Here is a 21,873-nt window from a genome sequence, read left to right on the forward strand (position 1 = left end):
AGAAGCTTCCAGTTTTGACGCCCAGATCTTCTACGTGAACACATCTTTCCCCGTGTCTCTCAACTTTATTTTTTTCTCTCCCACGAATGTGCACTCCCCTTTTACCCCCACACTTACTACAGAATGATGGATGAACTTACTGAGGATGTTGCCACCTGATTCGGATAGATTGATGGCTGTGTGCGTGTGTACATGCATACCCTCATGAAATGAAACAGGGATATGGCAATGGGGAATGTGTAGCGGGGTTTTCTAGCTATAAACTCGCCTCTTTAAAAATAAAAAAAATAAAAGTTTTCGTCAACAATGCTGCCCTTTCCCACCTCTCCTAGTCACATCCCCCTTGTCTTTTGCCCTACACCATTGGGTGTAATCTAATATTACTGTACAAAGAACTGGACTTTAATGAAATGCTGTTTTTGTAATAAAATGAACAGCCTTTAACCTAGGATGAGCAGAGAGACTCAATTATAGATTTTTCTCCCTTTGATTTGATTTCCTAGCAACTCGGGCTCCTCCCAAATTGAAAGTATTGAGGTTTCTGGAAGGTACAGTATGGGGTGTAGGTCATATGAGCACCAATGCGCCTTTATTTTTGACAAACTGGGGTTATTCTAACAAATCACATCTTGTTTGCTGTGATCACCAACACATTCACATGCGCAACACAATACCAGGGAGAAGGCTTATTAGTGTGGTCAGACAATGAATTGGTCATTGAAGATTTCACAAGTTCACTTATTTTTCTCTATAGGTTGGGATTTGGGGGGAGGGGAAAAAAGTGGCAATATCTTGAGACTTATTTTATATAAAAAGACAGTCTTTTATATATAGATATATTATTTAATTTCTTTTATATATATATATATAAAACTTGAAGCTACAGGAATTAGATTCAACTTTTTTTGTATTAAAGATGTGATGCAAAATGACACTGCGGTCATTGATACTGCGGGTTTGAGTATATCATGCCATTTTGAAGAGATGTACATGCATATAAATGTATACATACTGAATCACTGTAGAAACCATGGCAACTGAACTTTTGTTTAGTTTGTGTTTCTTCCTAAAGAGACTGGAAATAAGACTATTTAATATTTGTTTAGTGTTCAAATGGAATCTTTGACCACTTTTCTCTACATATTTTGGTGCTTGTGCTAAAAGGAAGCAGAAAATAACTGTTGCTCCATTTCTTTAGTTTCAAATTTAAGTTATTTTGGTGGTCTAATTTGTATTTTTTTTTTTGCAAATAATTTAATTGTACAATAAAGTATGTTTGTACCATTGGAAAAATACCTGTAATGTCTATTTACACAAGCTACAGTAACATGATTCAGCCAATCGTACATTGGTTGCACGGACAACACATTAACGTCATTATCTCGCCCACGTGACCGCCGATAAATTAAGAAATCCGTCACAAATGAACAATTAAAGCTCAACATCCATTTATTTTTAGTACAATATAAATAATCTCAGACATTGACAAGTTATAGACAATGGTTTTTGATTAGACAAGCCATAAAGTGCAAAATGTCTGCTCAGCAGTGAATATTTAAGCAACTAACCACATTTGGCAATATCAAACGTGTCTTGTCATGGCTACCGCATTAGCGCATAGTTTAATCCGAAGAAAAATAGGTAACACTTGACACCCAGTGTCATAACCATGTAACACTAATGACCCATATTTACACCTGTTGTGACATAGTGTTATTTTATGGCTGGTTATGAGACCCACAAGTCAAAACCAACATTTTATTGTAATCATTTTTTCCCCTGCCAACAAGTTTCCTTTCTCTTGAAAGTTTATCCTTTGTTGTAATAAATTGTCATATTTTAAATAACTTGTAGAAAATACTCTGACAATGTCATGAAGCATTATGACCATCCTGTGTCATTTTACTTGGACTAAGAAAATACACTTCGACACCGTCAAGAAGCATTATGACAATCCTAATTATATAAGCCCATCGCGTACATGCCGTTATGTCAGTCATCAGTCAAAAAGAGGGTGTCTTGTCCTGCTCCTACATTTATCCTAGTCATCAGCAACAGCACATTGGGGTAGGTGCATGTCTGACATCAATGTGTGCGCAATTACAATGAGCATTGAATATGGTAAATGTAAAAAAATATATATATATATATATATACACTGTTGACAGGCAGGCCATGGTGTAATGGAATGTTTTGTGGGTTTTGACACTTATGTACACTACCGGTCAAATGTTTTAGAACAGCTAACTCAAGGGTTTTTCTACATTGTAAAATAGTAGTGAAGACAAACTATGAAATAACACAGAATCATGTAGTAACCAAAAAAGTGTTGAACAAATCAAAATATGTTATATTTGAGATTCTTCAAATAGCCACCCTTTGCCTTGATGACAGCTTGGCACTCTCTCAACCAGTTTCATGAGGTAGTCCAGTGGAATGCATTTCAATTAACAGGGGTACCTTGTTAAAAGTGGAATTTTTTCAGGAGTTTGAGCCAATCAGTTGTGTTTGTGACAAGCATATACAGAAAACAATCCTATTCGGTGAAAAACCAAGTCCATATTATGGCAAGAACAGCTCATAAGCAAAGAGAAATGAGTTAATCATTACTTTAAGACATGAAGGTCAAGTCGATATGGAAAATGTCAAGAACTTTGACATTTTCAAGTGCAGTCACAAAAACCAAGCGCTATGATGAAACTGGCTCCACAGGGGGACCGCCACAGGAATGGAAGACCCAGAGTTACCTCTTCTGCAGAGGATAAGTTCAGTTGAGTTACCAGCCTCAGAAATTGCAGCCCAAATAAATGCTTTACAGAGTTCAAGTAATGGACACATCTCAACATCAACTGTTCAGAGGAGACTCTGTGAATCAGGCCGTCATGGTTGAATTGCTGCAAAGAAACAACTAAAGGGCACCAATAATAAGAAGAGACTTGCTTGGGCCAAGAAACACGAGCAATGAACATTAGACCGATAGAAATTTGTCCTTTGGTCTGGAGTCCAAATTGGAGATATTTGGTCCCAACCGCTGTGTCTTTGTGAGGCGCGGTGTGCGTGAACAGATGATCTCTGCATGTTTATTTCCCACCGTAAAGCATGGAGGAGGAGTTGCTTTGCTGGTAACACTGTCTGATTTATTTAGAATTCAAGGCACACTTAACCAGCATGGCTACCACAGCATTCTGCAGCGATTCGCCATTCCATCTGGTTTGGGCTTAGTGGGACTATAATTTGTTTTTCAACAGGACAATGACCCAACACACCTCCAGGCTGTGTAAGGGCTATTAGACCAAGTAGGAGAGTGATTGAGTGCTGCATCAAATGACTTGCCCTCCACAATCATCCGACCTCAACCAAATTGAGAGGGTTTGGGATGAGTCAGACCGTAGAGTGAAGGAAAAGCAGCCAACAAGTGCTCAGCATATGTGTGAACTCCTTCAAGACTGTTGGAAAATCAGTCCATGTGAAGCTGGTTGAGAGAATGCCAAAAGTGTGCAAAACTGTCATCAAGGCAAAAGGGTGACTATTTGAAGAATCTCAAATATAAAATATATTTTGATTTGTTTAACACTTTTTTTGGTTACTACATGATTCCATGTGTTATTTGATAGGTTTGATGTCTTCACTATTATCCTACAATGTAGAATATATATATATATTTTTAAACCTTGAATGAGTAGGTGTTCTAAAACCTTTGACCGGTAGTGTAGGTGTCATAACCAGCCATAAAATAACACAATGTATGTTATGACAAGTTGTCAGCTGTTATGACATGGTTATGAACATGTCAATGTGTTATGACGCTGGGTGTCAAGTAAAGTGTTACCAAAAAAATCTGTTCAGTATTTACTAATACACAAGTTTTCTCCTTCAAATAATAAATACATTGAATTACATTCAGTCAGATCGATATATAGAAAAAAATAAGGACTAAAAAGACAATACCCTTCAGTCTGTTTCCTCTTACTTCAAGCTCAAAGGATAGCTGAATAAACATCCAAAAAGAGGGGGCAGTCAGTGTTTCTTTGTTGTGAGTGCGCGTGCAGACGCACGTTTACAAGCCCCAAAATATCTCCAGAAAGAGTAACTTCAGGCAGTCCCATAATCCCTTGCTGCATTGTGATCGCAGAGGGAGATCATTTTACCGAGTCATACTCACAAGACACCATCAGCCTCGGCTTGGAGTGGGATAAACAGCCACTGACCAATGGTAGATTCCACAAAGATGACCACATCATGATGTAAATACAGTGCAATTCAGAACAGACTGTTCCCAAGTCAGTTTTTTGTAAAAAAATAAATAAAAAAGGTTTTGGTTCCACTTTTAAGTGCAGTGTACACGGTATGTGTTGCACAGGGTGTTAGTGGGATCCAACATGTCTTGATTATCACTATGTACCCATAGAGAGGAGAGGAGAAAAGTATGCAGGCTGATTAAGTCATTTTGTAGAGGATTTCTAAATCATTACAAGACTCTAAGCCACATCTAATAATAACAGTCCATATGCAGTGCACAAAACCCTTTCTTGTATAGAAGGCTATGATATACAGTATACTGTGTATAGCCAGCTCGATGTAGGAGTGTATGCCCATCTCAATGTAGTCGGTGTATACTGTACACTACAGTCTGCCTATTGAACAGAAGAGGAAGTTAGTGTGGACAGAGGTCACTCACAAGGCCAGAAAGGGAAGAAGGGTAAACGTATGAGGAGAAAGAATTCACGCATTCCCGACAGTGTGAAGATAAAACTCAAGACTCTCTAGAACTCTAAGCCCCAGCCTCTGAAGAAGCCTTTGGCTGCCAGGGCCTCTCTGAAAGTCACTGTGAGAGAGTTTATGGTGACGTCAGTCACGGTCACCTCCCCTGGGCCAATCACTGGGTTCCAAACATCCGACCTCTCTGACACGGTCACTTCCTCTGAGCCAATCACGGAACTCCAGTCCTCTGCCCTATTCTGCCCTAATGGGAGGGGAGAGTGGAGGAAAGAGGGAGAGAGAACAGGAGAGGGTAAGTTTGCTGGGATTTCATCAAGTCTATCACGTGTATTGAATGTATTTGTACATCTTCCCATTCTAAATGTATGTTTCCACAAATGGACTTGTTGTTGAGAATAAAAATCAGTGCGCGATGACGTAGTGCATACAAAATGTACTTTTTGTTTAGGTTTTCATGTACCGAATAAAAAACTAAAGTTCAATGTGTTTCCATCGCATTTTCAACTCTACCCATAGTTTTATGAAAAACTGTTGTTTTAAATAGCAAATGTGCCTACTCTGGTCTTAACACGTGCTCTAGCCAACACCTCACAGATACAGTGCAGGTAGGCTACAGTGCAGGTAGGCTGTGCGGGTTGGCTAGTCTACATGATGAAATTATTATGAACAACAGCGAGAATATTTGTATTTGTCAAACGTCAGTCAAGCATCGATCATCATGTGACCAGAATAAGACCCTTAATATTTATTAGACAGGAGCATCAAGCTTATCACCTTGCATTTTCACCACCCTGTGAAGTTCATTATCATTTATTTCATCTGTAGCCTCATCAACTGGATGGTTTCCCGAGTCCTAGTGAGAGGGCCACACACCATATCATCGCGTGCCTCCAAATTTACTTCAATATGATGGTTATTATATTAATATTTATGCATATAGGTGTTTTTACCACCCAAAAGTTATCACTACAACTCTACTCATCACTACAGGGACAAACCAATTTGCTTGCTCTTGGTACTTTATACAATGCATTAAGGTAAGGTTTTGCAATATAAACATCATCCGTTATGTTTTAGTTCATTATAAACAAAAAAAACATGTATGATTTGTAACGATTTGGAATTTTAAAGTGTTTTCCATGGTTGCAAAGCCAGGAAATGCAAATGCCACCGCAATTCAAGAACAAACTTATTATTAAGTTACGTTTCTATGGTGACCTAGATTGTGTATCTCATTTGTCTTTCGTTCCTGATATCATGAACTCACTGACAAAGGTTGATAAGAGCACTGTGCATTGCTTGCATGATGAGTACATTGCCTGTAGGCTATGCATAGGCCATCTGTGTTCTACCAGGAAGATTGACATGTACTGTTCTGCGCCATACATTAAACCCTATTGTCAACCCTCTCTCTTGCCATTACTTGTGTCTGTTTGCTGTGCCAGTGGCCAGTTTGGATGGGATCGGGGAGCTTATGTTCCTGGTTGTCTGCCCAGCGGGCCAACTGTACTATACCTACTGACAGGTTGACACACACACACACACACACACACACACACACACACACACACACACACAGCAGTGTCATAGTTTAGAATTAGGTCAATTTGGTGATTAGGCAGAATAGAAACTTCCTGTGACCGACTAACACACTTACCATTCAGAATGCCGCAGGACATCTCTGTCTCTCGCTCTGACTCATCCTGTCGAGCTTCCTCCTCCTCCATATCCTCCTCCTCATCTTCCTCTTCCCTCGTTCCCCAGTCCTCATGTGTGGGGTCCTGTGTGGGGGTAGGGGGACCAGGGGGAGAGGCCAGGCGCACGAACTGTGACCTCCTGGGTTTGTTTTTGTGGTGGTCCAGGTGGGGGTGCAGGCTCCGTCTACAGGCCCCGTAGGTCGGATCCTCTGCCTCAGAGTCCAGTGAGCGAGTCAGGGAGAGACGTATGCGAGCTGGAGGCTTCTCTGGGGCCTTGTGGGCACTACGGAGATCCATGGTGTAAATAGTGTTCTACAGAGGGGAATAATAAAGATGTCTTATAGAGTAGCAGTGTTTCTCCAACATCCTTACCCCTTTAGTTAGTATGCCAACTAGTATTACTCTGTCTAAACAGACACAGGAGAAGATACATTTAACATTAAACCATCCCACCTGTAGTAGAAGCCTTTTAGCTTTGGGTCCTCTCTTCCGGTACCCTAGAGCTCTGTCCTTTTGGTCTCTGGTGGAATGGTAAGGTCAATCAGTACAAGCAGGCATAGTTTACTATTACTACAGTACGGTGTATTAATACTACTACTACTACAGTGCTATGATATTCGTTAGCTAGGTAAGGCCTCTACAGTGTCTCATGGACTTACTTTTCCTCATAGGCCTGCACCAGACGCTGGTCCAAGATGTGCTCCTCTGGTTCCCATGTACTGTATCTGTACAAAGACATCGCCGTGGTTACTCATCCATCCAATAATACTCTGCCTGACTCATGGTCCTGGATTACTGGATATGATGATGACATCATAGAGATGATACTCACTTGGGGGGCCATCCCTTCCACTTCAATAGATATTCCACCTTCCCCTGTGACACAGAACGTTGGAGACAAACATCAATCAGGGAGAAAGAGGAGAGTGTGTGTGGGAGGATGTTAATGGTAATGTTGCTATGCTCACAGTCTACTCCAAGCACATAGATAAATAGCCTATAATAACTTTTGAAAATCAAGGAAATGCATGTCTTCTCATCTATATGATGTAATCATGTCATTACTGGTTAGTCAGATTCCAGATGACGTTACCCTATATAGCTTCTTGACTTTGACAGTTGCTAAATAGAATGACGTCATCCCACGAGCACACTGGTGACTTGAGAGAATTGGGAACGTCACGAGACTCCCCCCTACATACGCACACGCTCAGAACATTATACAATTAATATGTGAACTGGACCGTGATTAAAGACATGCACAACAATATTTGACAGAATGCAATGTTTTTCCCTATGTTACGGGGACAAGCAATTTTAACGGTTGATGAGCGCCTGCACGGACATTGACTCATGGACTTACGGAATCGAATTCACTTTTAATACAATGCAAGATCAACACTTACAAGGACTTCGTATCATACATGATGCTTGTCAAACGAGGCGGCCGCGGTTTGCGCCCTAATAACCCACAAACCTGTATCTGCCATTTCCTCAAGCGAAACTGCGTAGCTCTTCACAAATGCGCAATAATTGAATAACCCGTGGGCTATTCTTCTGCCAATGCACAAGACTGAATGCAATGTTTAGGTTCCGATATGATGCTTCCGTTAGGATAGACCACTGGCACCCGGAGTGTAAAGCGACTGCAACACGCTCCACGTTATGTTAAATTTAAAGAGATATTCCCCACTCTCACGCCCCCTTAAACGTTTATGTCAATGGATACTGGATATAAATAGACCACTGGTAAAGTGCTTTTCAATGTAGCCATCTGTGTTCCCTACTAAATATAGGGTACCCTATAATGGATATTCTCCTAAGTGCGTAAAATAGTCATTATCCAATTATGGTACATGCGTTTTATTTCCAATATGAACGCCTTACCTTTTTAACTCTTTTCTTGATTATTGATTCCACAGCAAACACTTGTTCACCAATCGCTGACAGCTCCATTGGTCCAATACAGAACGTTCTGCTTACTCTTTGAAATAAACTGATCTAGTAGAGATGAGAATAACCGCTGTTAGTTCAGCTCTGTCGCTACAAAGTAACTGTATAGGCTATGACAAATATCTAGAAGTCGTGTTTAAATTTTTTATTATCCTCCCCCAACCCTCCCTCTAGAAAGTGAGATTTGTTTTCGATTTAGTTCCAGATTAATTTCTCCATTCCACTCGATCTCTCCGTACGTACAGTGACTTCTCAAATCTGCGACACATCTGCACTGTTTGGCGCGTTCCCGTACTTCCAAACGCGCGCTCTTCGTTCCACAGTGTCAAAACAACGCTCGAGCGAAACGCCCGTAACATGGGTCCGCGCACGCAAATTACACTTAACAAGCAGTAGCAGGAAAACAAAGCAGGCAACGTAGGGTTTATTATAAATGCGCTCCATTTTCCATCCAAATTTGAACAATTGCACTCAAGAAATTAAGCCACATCCTCAGGTGTACATATAAAGTGCCATTACAAGCATTTTATTTTTGTGAGAAAAAAAAACTGAAAACAGTAACACAACCAGGACCCTTTAACAGAAGGGAGGTGGGTGGGATTGTCATGGCAAAACGCTAAATCCACTATGTCACTACTTACTGGTTTGAAAGGGATTTTCTACCGGTGAGTTTGGTTGCCCAACCTGAAGTCCCCTAGGGGCATCCCCAGACCAGCAACCTCATTGTTTTGTCTCATGATGTGTGACTGTTGCAAATGATTAAATTATCAGTTGAATGAATCATGTGATTGGATGCTCAGATGAATAGGAAAGCTTTTAGGATTGAGCCCACCAGGTGCAAAATTTAACAACCCCTCTTTTGGTAGACAATAATGTCTGCATCCTCTGTAAACAAGTTAAGGCCTTATCAAGTCTTAAATAATTCACAATATGTTGTTGTGATGATGATAAAGATCTATCAACCAAATCTCTCAAACAGCTGTCAAAAATTCTCAATTTCTAAACTAACAGGTCTTGGACTCTCAAACTTTCCCTTTTTCTTCTACACATCTATCGGACATACTTTCTCTCTCCATTACTCCCTCAACTGTCAACCTTTTCCCCTGACTCCACTTTACTTTTTGTGGACATTACCATTGTGGACTTTACCATTGTGGACATTACAGCCAAGGTATCTTCAGATAGATCCAAATCTAACATCAGTGCATTTCCAGCGAATAACTGGAAACCTTAATTAGCATTTGTACCAATTCCACAACTCTGTATATTTGGCTGGTGGATTTTTGCAGGTCATGAGTTTTTCTTGACCACATGATCTAACCAGAAAAAACTCTGGGCCCTGATTAGCCAAAAAAACAGGTGTGTGGCTTTTCCTGGTCAGGCCGCATGGTCAAGAACAAATCCTGGCTCTACCATGATACAATATATAGCCATTTGTCAATTAATTCATTAATACATTTTCATTGAACCTTTATTTATATAGCCATGTGTCAATACCTGGGTCTAACATGGCTTCAGCCAAGAGGATTTCTAATTTGAAGACATGAACTAGCAGAGTTTCCAACTAACAAACAGCTACATACACAGGTCCTCCTGTGCTATTGAGAAAACGTGCTTCTCACCAACTATATTACAGTCTATGTACACAATAGACACACCATGGAGTGCTTGGCATTCCATTGGTTGCTGTCATCATTAGCTCTGTGTTTGTACAAACTTTATTTATTTTTTTGGCAGGATTTAATGTTGTCCGGGTGAAAAAAATTTAATTGTGAGCAGTGACATGATCAGAGGAAGACAGACAGGTAAAGAAGAGATGTACACTGTCACAGTAGAGCAGAGAACGACAGAGAGACAGAGAGAGAGACAAAGAGAGACAGAGAGAGCGAGGACACAGAGAGAGAGAGCGAGGACACAGAGAGAGAGAGCGAGGACACAGAGAGAGCGAGCGAGGACACAGAGAGAGCGAGCGAGGACACAGAGAGCGAGAGAGAGCTAGCAAGTGCAAGAGTAACAGATGAATGGCTTGGAAACTGGAAACGTACAAAAAAAAAATAGTCATCAATATATATATAAAAACACAGAATCCCAAACACCAAACATAACGTTGTGTAGTGTGATTTCTTCATTACCTCCCTGTATTCATCGGTTTCCTTCATCGCTTCAGGTCTCATCAGCCAGAGTCCAGCAATGAGTGTGTGAGAAAAAAAAGTATGTCTGGTCGGTGTGCATCTGTGTGATTGGCTGAACACAACCCCACCTGCTCTTCAATCTGTCCCCTGATTGGACCATGTTATCCTGAGCAACAACTGGGAAAAGTCTAATCCGGTAGAGAAAAGGTTGCCGGGCACATTCAATCAACAGCCATCTGACCTCCATGTTTGGTGGACCTCCACCTCCTCAGACACCACCAATAGGAGCTCACCATTTTTCCCTCTAAGCTGGTAACGCAGGAACTTCCTGTTGTGTGGAGGGAATCGAAAGAACAGAAGGAAAATAAAGATGTCAGCTTGTTATTTATTAGAAGTTAGACAAGGATCAATCATCATTGTGGATGGCGGCCGTGGAAGTGATTATTATTTGGGAATGAGACTGACTTTGTATTACTATGTGGCAACACCTAGTGGAGACAATACAAATTACATTCTCTCTTGGCTGCACCACAATGTATGTAAAATGAACAACGCAAATAATGATGGACTCAATCTACTGACTGGTCAGGAAAACACACACACACACACACACACACACACACACACACACACACACACACACACACACACACACTACCTGAGCTCATCAGGGTTTCCGATGGTATGTGGGCTACGTAGTTTGGAGTCGAGGTTGTAATAGACTCCACCCACCTCCCGCACCCCTATCCAGTGCTGGCGTTTGAGTGGCAGGCGCAGCGGACCCCAGCGCAGATTGGACGGGACGTTCAAGATGAAGCCCGTTACGTTGGATAGCGCAATACTGCCCACATCCCTGCAGGAACACAATACACAAGTCAATAAAGAGCTCCCGAGTGGTGCAGCAGTCGAAGGCACTGCATCTCAGTGCAAGAGTCGTCACTACAGTCCCTGGTTCGAATCCAGGCTGAATCACATTCGGCCATGATTGGGAGTCCCATAGGGTGGCGCACAATTGGCCCAGCGTCGTCCGGGTTTGGCCGTCATTGTAAATAAGAATTTGTTCTTAACTGACTTGCCTAGTTAAATAAAGGTTACACAATCACAGACTTCCATGAGTGGATTTTCAGTAGCTACTCTAATGTTGTAAATCCATGATGATGTCTGTGGGGTAAGTTAAGCCACCCCTTGTTTCTAGATATCTATACACAAACTTGATCATGTGACCAAATATTTATGAAGAGGTCATCATTTCATGCCATCTGTGAAGGAATAAACCACATGGGAAAAGTGATAAGCAAGTTATGTCCGAAGAAAAGATTTTCACAAATTGGAATGACTTTGATGCTTGTATTTAAACCAACGTAGATACTTCTATGACTGTTCTATACATCAGTTGGGGTCTCTATAAGCAACATTATGAGGTCCTTAACATTGCATGAACATGCAACCTTGTAGCTGTGTGGGCTAATATAGCCAAAATGTTTGCCTTGGGATAAATTGAGTAATTGGCCACCATACCCCATACAAATAATGATTACATTTAGTCAGTTCTATGCATAATATGTATAGTAGTATAGTATTTTTGCAATGTGTCATGCTTATTAACTCAAGATCATCATGCCTGTGTTTACAAACGGAAAACAAGCAGGGGTCTAGCCCCTCTTAAGGTTCTTGAAAGAAGTAGCCAAGGAAGTGAGAGAAGGGAAGAAGTCCATTGGAGCAGCAGCAAGGGATGAAACAAGTTGACTGAATGACACTGAAGAGGTACATTGACAAAAAAGAAAACAGCGGAGGCACAAGGTCTTATCTGATGACATGGAATCTGAACATGATAAACATATTCGGAATTTTGCGGACCAGTTTCATGGGCTTAGTAGCCTCTAATGCAGAGAACTTTCCTACAAATTGGCACATTTAAACAACATCCCTGTCCCAGACAACTGGTCAAGAAATGGAACAACATCCCTGTCCCAGACAACTGGTCAAGAAATGGAAGGGTAAGTCATATTGAACGGAGAGATCTATATCTGAATGTAGGAATATATTCAAGATATACACAGTGTACAAAACATTAGGAACACCTTCCTAATATTGAGTTGCACCCCTCCCTTTTGCCCTCAGAACAGCCTCAATTTGTCAGGGCATGGACTCTACAAGGTGTCGAAAGCATTCCACAGGGATGCTGGCCCATTTTGGCTCCAATGCTTCCCACAGCATTGTCAAGTTGGCTGGATGTCCTTTGGGTGGTGGACCATTCTTGATACACATGGGAAACTGTTGAGTGTGAAAACCCAACAGCGTTGCAGTTCTTGACACACTCAAACCAGTGCACCTGGCACCTTCTACCATACCTTGTTCAAGAGCATTTTAAACTTTTGTCTTGCTCATTGACCCTCTGAATGGCACTCATACACAATCCAGGTCTCAATTGTCTCAAGGCTTAAAAATCATCTACAAATCCTCCCCTTCATCTACAATGATTGAAAGTGTATTTAACAACTGACATCAGTAAGGGATCAAGTTTTCACCTGGACAGTCTGTCATGGAAGAGTGTTCCTAATATTTTGTACATTATAATATATTGAATATATCAAAGGGGGCTGCGGAGGGGAGAACGGCTCATAATAATGGCCGGAACGGAGCAAATTGAATGGCATCACACACCTGGAAACCATGTTTTATACCATTCCACTGATTCCGCTCCAGTCATTACCATGAGCCCGTTCTCCCCAATTAAGGTGCCACCAACCTCCTGTAAAATATACCACACACCCATTCCATGAAATCAACTTTGACCTACCAGCCCCATCACCCACTTACCCCTAGCTATGTTTTCAAAACTGTAATGTTTACATGAATTCTGATTATTTCCAGGGATACACAACATCCTGAAATATATGTTATCTTTGTTAGAAAGAACCTTTGCCTTGACGTAGTGATGCTAAATGTAAAAAAGGACTTAACTTACGCCACTCTCCCCTATGAATGCACTGTACTTATGTCGCAATCGGTTTCGGTAGCTGTTTGGGTAATTATGAGTAGCTGCCATGTGCTCGACAGGGATTCAGAATGAAGAGGATACGTAAGGAAGTCTTCCTCTTTCCACTCTATAGCTGGCGTACGGCCAGTGATTGAAGTGAACTAAATTGAGCACTGCTGAGTCGACTAACATAGTTGCAGACAACACACGCACCAAAAAGGGAGAGGAGTAAACAAGATAGAGAACACAAATGAGCATAGCATTATGGTTCCAAAAGCTCAGTGGGTTGGAATGGTGCTTGTTGTGGATTTGAAAACCTCTGCATGGGCCACGTACATCGTTTTGGATAAAAATGTTAAATGACTAGATAGGGAAGAAGGCCATATAGCTTTGATGAGAACAGAGGTATACCTTCTTTTATCCCACCAGACAGCCTCATATCCTCGGGTCTGAAGAGCGGCCATAATGACATTCACGTCATAGTTCCCATTTCCAAGCATGCTCTTCTTTTGGGGGGTTACCAGAGTGCCGGGAGAGAGTCTGTGGAGAGGGACAAGAGAGCGATGAGGACAGAAGAAGCAAGAGAGAAAAAAGTTGAGAAAGGTAAAGAGAGAGATGCAGAAGGTAGAAAGAGATGCAGAAGGGGGGAGAAAAAGAGAGAGGGGGTGAAAGAGGAAAGGAATTTCAGAAATATCTCCCCTAGAGGACACAACTTTAACCACCCACCTCTGGTAGATGTCCTGGAGAGTATCCCTGCTGAAAGCTGCCCCATCCTGGAAGACGTTATTGAGCGCGTGCAGAGCACACAGCTCCCGCCGCTGCTTCTCGTGGTAGATGGGCGGTGGAGGCGTGGCCGGAGGGGTGGAGAGAGCATGCTCTCCCAGGTCTGACCTCTCCCCCCCCATCCCTCCCCGCACCACCACCCCCACCCCTTTCTGCTTGCTCAGCTTCCATGGCATACAGCCCAGGTCCTGTAGCCCCCCTCTTGCCCTCCCCTTCCCAGAACATGGAGCACTCCCCATCACCCTGTTGCTACGCTGACACGACTAGCATCATAATGGCAACCTTTCAGTTGCTGTAGGGGCGAGTGTGTGACAAGGGAAGGGGGAGGTGGGTCTACTGGATGACACTGAGGGGGGCCAGGTCACTTCAACTACACCTGCTGTTTCAAAAGGGACGATTGGAAGAAAAGAAAAGAACTGCTGGCAAACAGTGTTCAAGTTGAGTGAGGAGGCCCAAATTGAATGTGAACAAAAAGTTGGGTGTGTAGACATTGATATTCCAGTTGCTTCAGTATAAAATTAGAATGAACCACAAGGATCATCTAAGGAAAAATTAGCAAGAGAAGCAAGAGTATGAGTCTCTTTTTTCAACTTCCTCCATTCTGATGTGTGTCATCGTAACTTTTTTATGAGCACCTCAAGTGTCATGAGAGCATAGGAGTTAATTCCATTTCTAGAGAGCCCAGAGGACCACGGCTCCACCACAGAGTTTGCTCCAGTGGAAAAGATGAGGGACCTGATACAGGAGGCTCTGTGACATGTAGACAGACAGACGACTTCTTAAGAAAACAGCTGAGGGAGGAAGAGGCAGAAATCCATGTTTAGAGGTTGTCACCTAAATAAATGTCATGCTGAAATAACAATTTAGGGATAACTATGTGTTTTTCTAAAGCGTCTTTTCAGTAGTGGTCAACAGGAAGGAACACAAGACAGAGTAAACATTTATACTAACAGCTGACTCGATAAGAGCGGCAGGCTTGTGGCATCACAGTAAACTGATAACTAGACAACAGGCGTAAGAGTGTCTTAGTATTATTTAGTATTCTGTAAAACAAGTGATATTTACAGATTAGCGAAATATGTCAAATCTACCTGATATTCAAATCCATCGCTCTAACTAAAATCCAGTCGAACAGGAAGGCAGCTGCAAAGACTAGATGTTCCTTCTATGGCTGGCTGTACGTGCCATTTGTTTGATAGCATAAACATGGATGCGAAACCATTCATATTTAGTATATTTATCTGTTGCCACTTACCTTCCGATTCATGCGATACTGTAGTATGGTTGTCATAATCCTGGTTAAATTAAATGTTTCGCCTCTTTTCCTGGGGTTGTTTAGTCCTTTGTCTTTAGCACCTTTTCCTTGTCGCGCCGTATATGAGCATGCGCAAAACGTCAATAGCTTGTTTGCTTGTCATAGCTTGCGTCAGTCAGCACTATCTGCGAACTGTAGTCCCTCCACTCCCTCGAGACTCAAAAAAACTAAATCTAGGGTTTAGTTATCTAAAAATGGGTTGAGACCAAACATTTATTTTATGCAAAAACATCCGCAAATTGAATGAACGTTTATAAGGGCTCTTTTGACTTGCAGTTACACTAGCAAGAAATACAGTCCGAGTCACTGCACTTATTTGGACGAAACTTTAATACTTAAAAAAAAATGAAACCATGGGAGGAATGTAGTAGACAGACAAGAGTGTGTGCAAGAAAACAAGTAGTGTACATGAAGGCAAATTGACATGGATTAAATACTGTTCAATAACAGCAGTACTGTAAGAACATGATATTGATTTTACAAAATGTACCCAACAAGCCCATGCTAAGTCTGACATACTTAACAATACATGCAGAGACAGTGACATCATGAGGATCAATTCCTCAAAGACAATAACAAACCCAGAATCCAAGAATGACAAAAATAAGTCAACAAAACGCACCTATACCAAAAATGAAGTATTACTCTTTAACTCTCAATACTCCTGTCCGAGTTTCCGTGCCAACACAGAGGCCATGTCCATCAGCAGTTCCTCCCTGACTTGGTTCTCCCTTTTCTGCAGCTCGTGGGTGTAGTGTCCCCTCAGTGCCCTCATCTCTGCCAGCCTCTCCAGCAGCCCCCTCGCCAGCTCCCTTCTATCCTCCACCGGCTTGTCTGGGTTGTTGTCCACAAGCTCAGCCCTCTGACCACACAGATACAGAGCAGTTCTGAGGCCTCCAGCATCATCCTCCAGAAGCTGGGCTAGCGTGGAGCCCGGACCCAAACAGTCCGCATGGGTGAGGACAATGAGGATGTGGCCCGTGGCACTCTCTCCGACCAGCTCCAGGAGGGCCCTGGTGGCACTAGCAGCATCCTGGTCCACCCCATCTCCAGAGCCAGGGGTCTGGAGCACCAGCAGGAAGGCATGTGGGCCTGGGCTGGCCAGCTGCAGGCTGCGGAGGGTCTCAAAGGCTCTCTTACTGTCACCCAGAGATGGACCCAGGAGGTCTGGGGTGTCGATTATGATCAGCTCTCTCCTGTCCACCACCACCCTCCGCTTGGTACATTCCATCACAGCCGCCAGGGACCCCCCAACCTGAGGGAGGCTGCAGCCAACCAGGGCATCTGCAAGGGAGGTCCGACCTCCACCGGGAGGCCCCGTAAGGATGAGCCTCAGCCCAGGCTCTATGGAAATAGGGCTGGGAGAGGGCTCTGTGCCTGGGGGACTGTCACTAGAAGCCCCTGAAAAATAAATAGACATGAGTGGAACAGTTAATTCAATGAATGGAGAGTGTTTTGTGTCATGATTTCATCAAGTGCTTGTTCTATTATTAAGGAAAACAACCCACAAGACTAAAGGACAGTTGATAGGATGTTTTTGTGTGCACGAATACAGACGCAGCAAGGAACATAATAGAAATGTCTAATTTCCTCTTTCAGTTTGCTTACAGATTCCACACATTGCGTCACATTTGATAGTGAACCTGAGAGGAACTGTATGGGAAACTAAATTACACATACAGTACCAGTACCAAAAGTTGACACCTACTCAGTCAAGGGTTCTTTATTTTTACTATTTTCTACATTATAAAATAAATAGTGAAGACATCAAAACCATGAAATAACACATATGGAATAATGTAGTAACCAAAAAAAGCCAAACAAGTCTAAAAATATTTCTGATTCTTCAAAGTAGCCACCCTTTGCCTTGACAGCTTTTCTCACTCTTGGCATTGTCTCAACCAGCTTCATGAGGTAGTCACCTGAAATACATTTCAATTAACAGGTGTGAAATGTTCAGATTTGTGGGATTTCTTTCCTTCTTAATGCGTTTGCGCCAATCAGTTGTGTTGTGACAAGGTAGGGGTGGTATTCAGAAGACAGCCCTCTTTGGTAAAAGACCAAGTCCATATTATGGCAAGAACAGTAGTTCAACTAAGCAAAGAGAAATGATAGACCATCATTACTTTATGACATGAAGGTCAGTCAATACGGAACATTTCAAGAACTTTGAACATTTGCAAAAACCTATCAAGAGCTGTGATGAAACTGGCTCTCATGAGGACAGCCACAGGAAAGGAAGACCCAGAGTTACCTCTGCTGCAGAAGATAATTTCATTAGAGTTACCAGCCTCAGATTGCAGGCCAAATTAACGCTTCAGAGTTCAAATACCAGACGACATCTCAACACCAACTGTTCAGCGGAGACTGCGTGAATCAGGCCTTCATGGTCGAATTGCTACAAAGAAACCAATACTAAAGGACACCCATAAGAAGAGACTTGCTTGGGCCAAGAAACACGAGCAATGGACATTAGACTGGTGGAAATCTGTATTTTGGTCTGATGAGTCCAAATGTTAGATTTTTGGTTCCAAATGCCATGTCTTTGTGAAATGCAGAGTAGGTGAACGGATGATCTCCACATGTGTGGTTCCCACTGTGAAGCATGGAGGTGGTATGATGGTGCTTTGCTGGTGACACTGTCAGTGATTTATTTAGAATTCAAGGCACACTTAACCAGCATGGCGACCACAGCATTCTGCAGCTATACGCCATCCCATCTGGTTTGCACTTAGTGGGACTATCATTTGTTTTTCAACAGGACAATGACCCAACACACATCCAGGCTGTGTAAGGGCTATTTAACCAAGAAGGAGAGTGCTGCATCAGATGACTTTGCCTCCACAATTACCCGACCTTGACCCAATTGAGATGGTTTGGGAGGAGTTGGACCGCAGAGTGAAGGAAGAGCAGCCAACAAGTGCTCAGCATATGTGGGAACTCCTTCAAGGCTGTTGGAAAAGCATTCCAGGTGAAGCAGGTTGAGAGAACACCAAGTTTTTGCAAAGATGTCAAGGCAAAGGGTGGCTACTTGGAAGAATCAAAAATATATGTTGATTTGTTTACTACATGATTCCATGTGTTATTTCATAGTTTGAAGTCTTCACTACTACCCCAATGTAGAAAATAGTAAAAAGAAAAGAAAAACATTTGAATGAGTAGGTGTCCAAACTTTTGACTGGTACTGTATAAAGGAACAGAACTTGCAATTAACTAGAGAAGGGAGAAAAGAGAGGGAGAACCTTACCAGAGTTGTTTTGAATGATAACAGTGAACCCGCTGAGTTTTGTGAATGAAGCTGATAGACGAACAAAACCATATCAATACATTATCAACACTTTTAGAGTTATGAATCAAAGACATTATCATTTAGAAGGTGGGTGGATATTAGCAATCTCTTACCAACTATAAACCTCCAAATACGCGACAGCCACTTCAGTAAGTACTGTAAGCCTGACACACAAAGACAAAATTAACAAATCATTAACCACCACATCATACATTATTCTATAATTACCTAAAACCTGTGATGGCAATCAATTCATCTACTGTACATTTACATTCCGATGAGTTTAGTAAACATGTTAATGAATATTTTCCTGAGTGTGGGTTTTGATAAGGGAAAAATTGTGACAGTACGTACTACGAAGAGTTCCCATCAGGTGGCTCACCCAACCCCACAGTGAGGACACACCTAAAACAGAGGCAATAATATTTAGTTTAAAATAGGATTTAATCAAGACATTAAATTGAATCTGTTGCTCAGATGAAGATATGCAGGCGGAATAATGCAATAGGGTTCAAGGTTCAACCTCCAGGCATGATGACATACCAGTGAGTGTGCAGAAGAGATGGATGGGCCATCTTATCAGAGCTGGGAGGGCTGCAGCGGACCAAAGAGATAAATTAACTCACTCAGTATCAAACAAAATTCTATTTACGGTGGCATAACAAATTGATTATAAAGCAAATCAGATGCACAACACCAGCTGATGTTAAAACCATACAGTCAGTCCCCAGATGGGAGAGAGGATCATCTTACAGATAAGACAACATTATGGAAGTCAAAAAAGCATTTGCTGAAATAGTACTGTTGTGGTGTAAGGTGGTGTAAGGCTCCTGACCCTGTGAGAATCTGTAGAGGAGATAGCCCACCACAGTGAGAGCTCCTGTCAAAACACTGTTGAAGTCCAACCACAGACCTGCGGGGAAAGATTAGTGAAGCATGAGACTGATCAATGTTCTTTACTTGTCAGGAGTTTAACCTTTAACCCAAATACATTTTGAATCGGGGTATTTTTTGTTCTACATTTATAAACTGGGTTTACCAGCTTGGAACACCTTTGTGTTTTGTATTGATTTTAGTCTAAATGCGTTATTGTATATATTTATAATATGTATCCTACATTTCGGACTCAACGGTCTCTACAAAGACTGAAACAAATAAAATAAAACTCCGGTCGGCATGTTACACAGACCGAGCAAATGTCGGTATGATACTTGTTACTTTTACATCTCGGACGGATAGGATAACAGTTAAATTTATCGGATGTGAATATCCTTCTTACCAGTGCTATCATCTCCACAGTAGATTGAGGTACAATCGCTGTCCGGTTTGCAGTCGCACTGGTCCATATTAACAGGTAAACCCGGTCCGTATGCTACTGGCCAAAACCAAAGCGCCATCTCTCGTTACGTGGTACTTTGAGGAGTCGTCGGAACAAAGGTGTTCTTTATTGTAGCTGAATGAGCGATATAATGCAGTATGTATGGAACTGAGACACTCCTTTTTTCTAATCATACAAGTAGGACAGGAAATAAAGGTAACTTCCAAAATAAAGGAAACACTTGAGTAAATGAGGATATATAAATTATATTAAAAGCAGGTGTTTCCAAACAGGTGTGGTTCATGAGTTACTTAAGCAATTAACATCCCATCATGCTTAGGGTCATGCAGAAAAATGCCCATTATTTTAGCTATCATGGCAAGAAGAGACCTCAGTAGCTAGGTTTTCATCCAATTGTCGACAAATTTAATGCAAATATTCTAACAAATCTATGCGCTTTTTCCCACCAAACTGACTTGTGGATAAAAATCAGTGATGACATTGCACACTTTTTCAAGTACATTTTAATGTACTCTGGTCTTTGCATATGCAATCTAGCCAACAATTTGCAGATACAGATATAGGCTATAGTCTACACATGTTGATATAATAATTGTAAGAATAATTGTATTTGTCAAATGGCAGCCAAACATCGAACATGTCACCAGAATAAGACCCTCGATATTTATTGGGAAGAGGCATCAAGCTCATCACCATGCACATTCACCACCCTCTAGTTTATCATAACTTATTTCATCTGTAGCTTAATAAACTGCATGCTTTCCCGAGTCATAGTGGGAGGACTTCACAACATATCATCCCATGACTCAAAGTTTACTTGATATGATGGTTCTTACACTCACTGATCTAAAATATAACTGCAGCATGTAAAGTGTTGGTCCCATGTTTCATGAGCTGAAATAAAAAAATCCTAGTAATGTTCCACACTCACAAAAAGTTCCTCAAAAATGGTATGCACAAATACGTTTAAATCCCTGGTAGTGAGCATTTCTGCTATGCTAAGATGATAGATCCACCTGACAGGTGTGCCATATCAAGAAGTTGATTAAATAGCATGATCATTACACAGGGGCACCTTGTGCTGGGGACAATAAAATACCACTCAAATGTGCAGTTTTATCACACAACACAATGCCACAGATGTCTCAAGTGAGCATGCAACTGGCATGCTTACTGCAGGAATGTCCACCAGAGCTGTTTCCATAGAATGTAATGTTAATTTCTCTACCATAAGCCGCCTCCAACATAGTTTGAGAATTTGGCAATAAGTCCAACCGGCCTCACAACCACAGACCACATGTAACCACACCAGGCCAGGACCTCCACATCCGGCATCGTTTTAGACCAGCCCATCTAGACAGCTGATGAAACAGAGGAGAATTTCTGGTCTGTAATGAAGTCCTTTTGTGGGGAAAAACTCATTCTGATTGGCTGGCCCAGGCCCACCCATGGCCTCTGCCCAGCCATGTGAAATCCATAGATTAGTGCATAATGAATTTACAAATTAATTTTATTGACTTCATTATATGAACTGTAACAATTAACAATTGTTAATTGTTGCATTTTTATTTTTTGTTCAGTATAGTTCTTTAAAAAAAAAAAAAATCAGTACATGGGACTTTAACCCATCAGCACAGGCTTTTATCTGCAACAAGTCAATTTGATG

At 41.7% G+C, this 21,873-nt stretch overlaps 3 protein-coding genes across 3 annotated transcripts; all 3 read right to left on the bottom strand.

Moving 5' to 3' along the window:
- Positions 1 to 3,836: 3,836 nt before the first annotated feature.
- LOC109899160 (chromobox protein homolog 7) lies at positions 3,837 to 8,700 on the bottom strand. Its single transcript, XM_020494218.2, has 7 exons — positions 8,613 to 8,700; positions 8,304 to 8,417; positions 7,249 to 7,292; positions 7,076 to 7,141; positions 6,870 to 6,936; positions 6,377 to 6,728; positions 3,837 to 4,963 (listed from the first exon to the last, which is right to left on the bottom strand). Exons 2-7 carry the CDS (start codon positions 8,370 to 8,372, stop codon positions 4,764 to 4,766), a joined length of 798 nt encoding a protein of 265 aa, XP_020349807.1. The 5' UTR covers positions 8,373 to 8,417; positions 8,613 to 8,700; the 3' UTR covers positions 3,837 to 4,763.
- A 161-nt stretch (positions 8,701 to 8,861) lies between these two features.
- josd1 (Josephin domain containing 1) lies at positions 8,862 to 15,739 on the bottom strand. Its single transcript, XM_020495675.2, has 5 exons — positions 15,520 to 15,739; positions 14,208 to 15,055; positions 13,893 to 14,021; positions 11,160 to 11,354; positions 8,862 to 10,829 (listed from the first exon to the last, which is right to left on the bottom strand). Exons 2-5 carry the CDS (start codon positions 14,501 to 14,503, stop codon positions 10,727 to 10,729), a joined length of 723 nt encoding a protein of 240 aa, XP_020351264.2. The 5' UTR covers positions 14,504 to 15,055; positions 15,520 to 15,739; the 3' UTR covers positions 8,862 to 10,726.
- Positions 15,740 to 15,891: 152 nt separating this feature from the next.
- Positions 15,892 to 20,442, bottom strand: LOC109899159 (GTPase IMAP family member 4). The gene is made up of 7 exons (XM_020494217.2): positions 20,148 to 20,442; positions 19,704 to 19,781; positions 19,412 to 19,462; positions 19,223 to 19,273; positions 18,982 to 19,032; positions 18,827 to 18,877; positions 15,892 to 16,980 (listed from the first exon to the last, which is right to left on the bottom strand). The coding sequence occupies exons 1-7, from the start codon at positions 20,263 to 20,265 to the stop codon at positions 16,235 to 16,237; spliced, it is 1,146 nt and encodes a 381-aa protein (XP_020349806.1). The 5' UTR covers positions 20,266 to 20,442; the 3' UTR covers positions 15,892 to 16,234.
- Between the last annotated feature and the right edge of the window lie 1,431 nt (positions 20,443 to 21,873).

The sequence above is a fragment of the Oncorhynchus kisutch genome, linkage group LG11 (assembly GCF_002021735.2).
Source record: "Oncorhynchus kisutch isolate 150728-3 linkage group LG11, Okis_V2, whole genome shotgun sequence".
NCBI classification, from domain to species: Eukaryota; Metazoa; Chordata; class Actinopteri; order Salmoniformes; family Salmonidae; genus Oncorhynchus; species Oncorhynchus kisutch.

Coding starts and splice junctions, on each gene's coding strand:
- LOC109899159 (XM_020494217.2), bottom strand. CDS start 20,265: ATGGCGCTTTGGTTTTGGCCAGTAGCATACGGACCGGGTTTACCTGTT. Junction 19,274..19,411: donor TCTCTTCTGCACACTCACTG/GTATGTCATCAT, acceptor CCTCTGTTTTAG/GTGTGTCCTCACTGTGGGGT. Junction 16,981..18,826: donor TATCATTCAAAACAACTCTG/GTAAGGTTCTCC, acceptor TTTATTTTTCAG/GGGCTTCTAGTGACAGTCCC.
- josd1 (XM_020495675.2), bottom strand. CDS start 14,503: ATGGGGAGTGCTCCATGTTCTGGGAAGGGGAGGGCAAGAGGGGGGCTA. Junction 14,022..14,207: donor CTCCAGGACATCTACCAGAG/GTGGGTGGTTAA, acceptor CCCTCTCCACAG/ACTCTCTCCCGGCACTCTGG. Junction 10,830..11,159: donor GGAAACCCTGATGAGCTCAG/GTAGTGTGTGTG, acceptor TCCACACAACAG/GAAGTTCCTGCGTTACCAGC.
- LOC109899160 (XM_020494218.2), bottom strand. CDS start 8,372: ATGGAGCTGTCAGCGATTGGTGAACAAGTGTTTGCTGTGGAATCAATA. Junction 7,293..8,303: donor TCAAGAAAAGAGTTAAAAAG/GTAAGGCGTTCA, acceptor TCTGTGTCACAG/GGGAAGGTGGAATATCTATT. Junction 6,729..6,869: donor CTAAAAGGCTTCTACTACAG/GTGGGATGGTTT, acceptor TCCCCTCTGTAG/AACACTATTTACACCATGGA.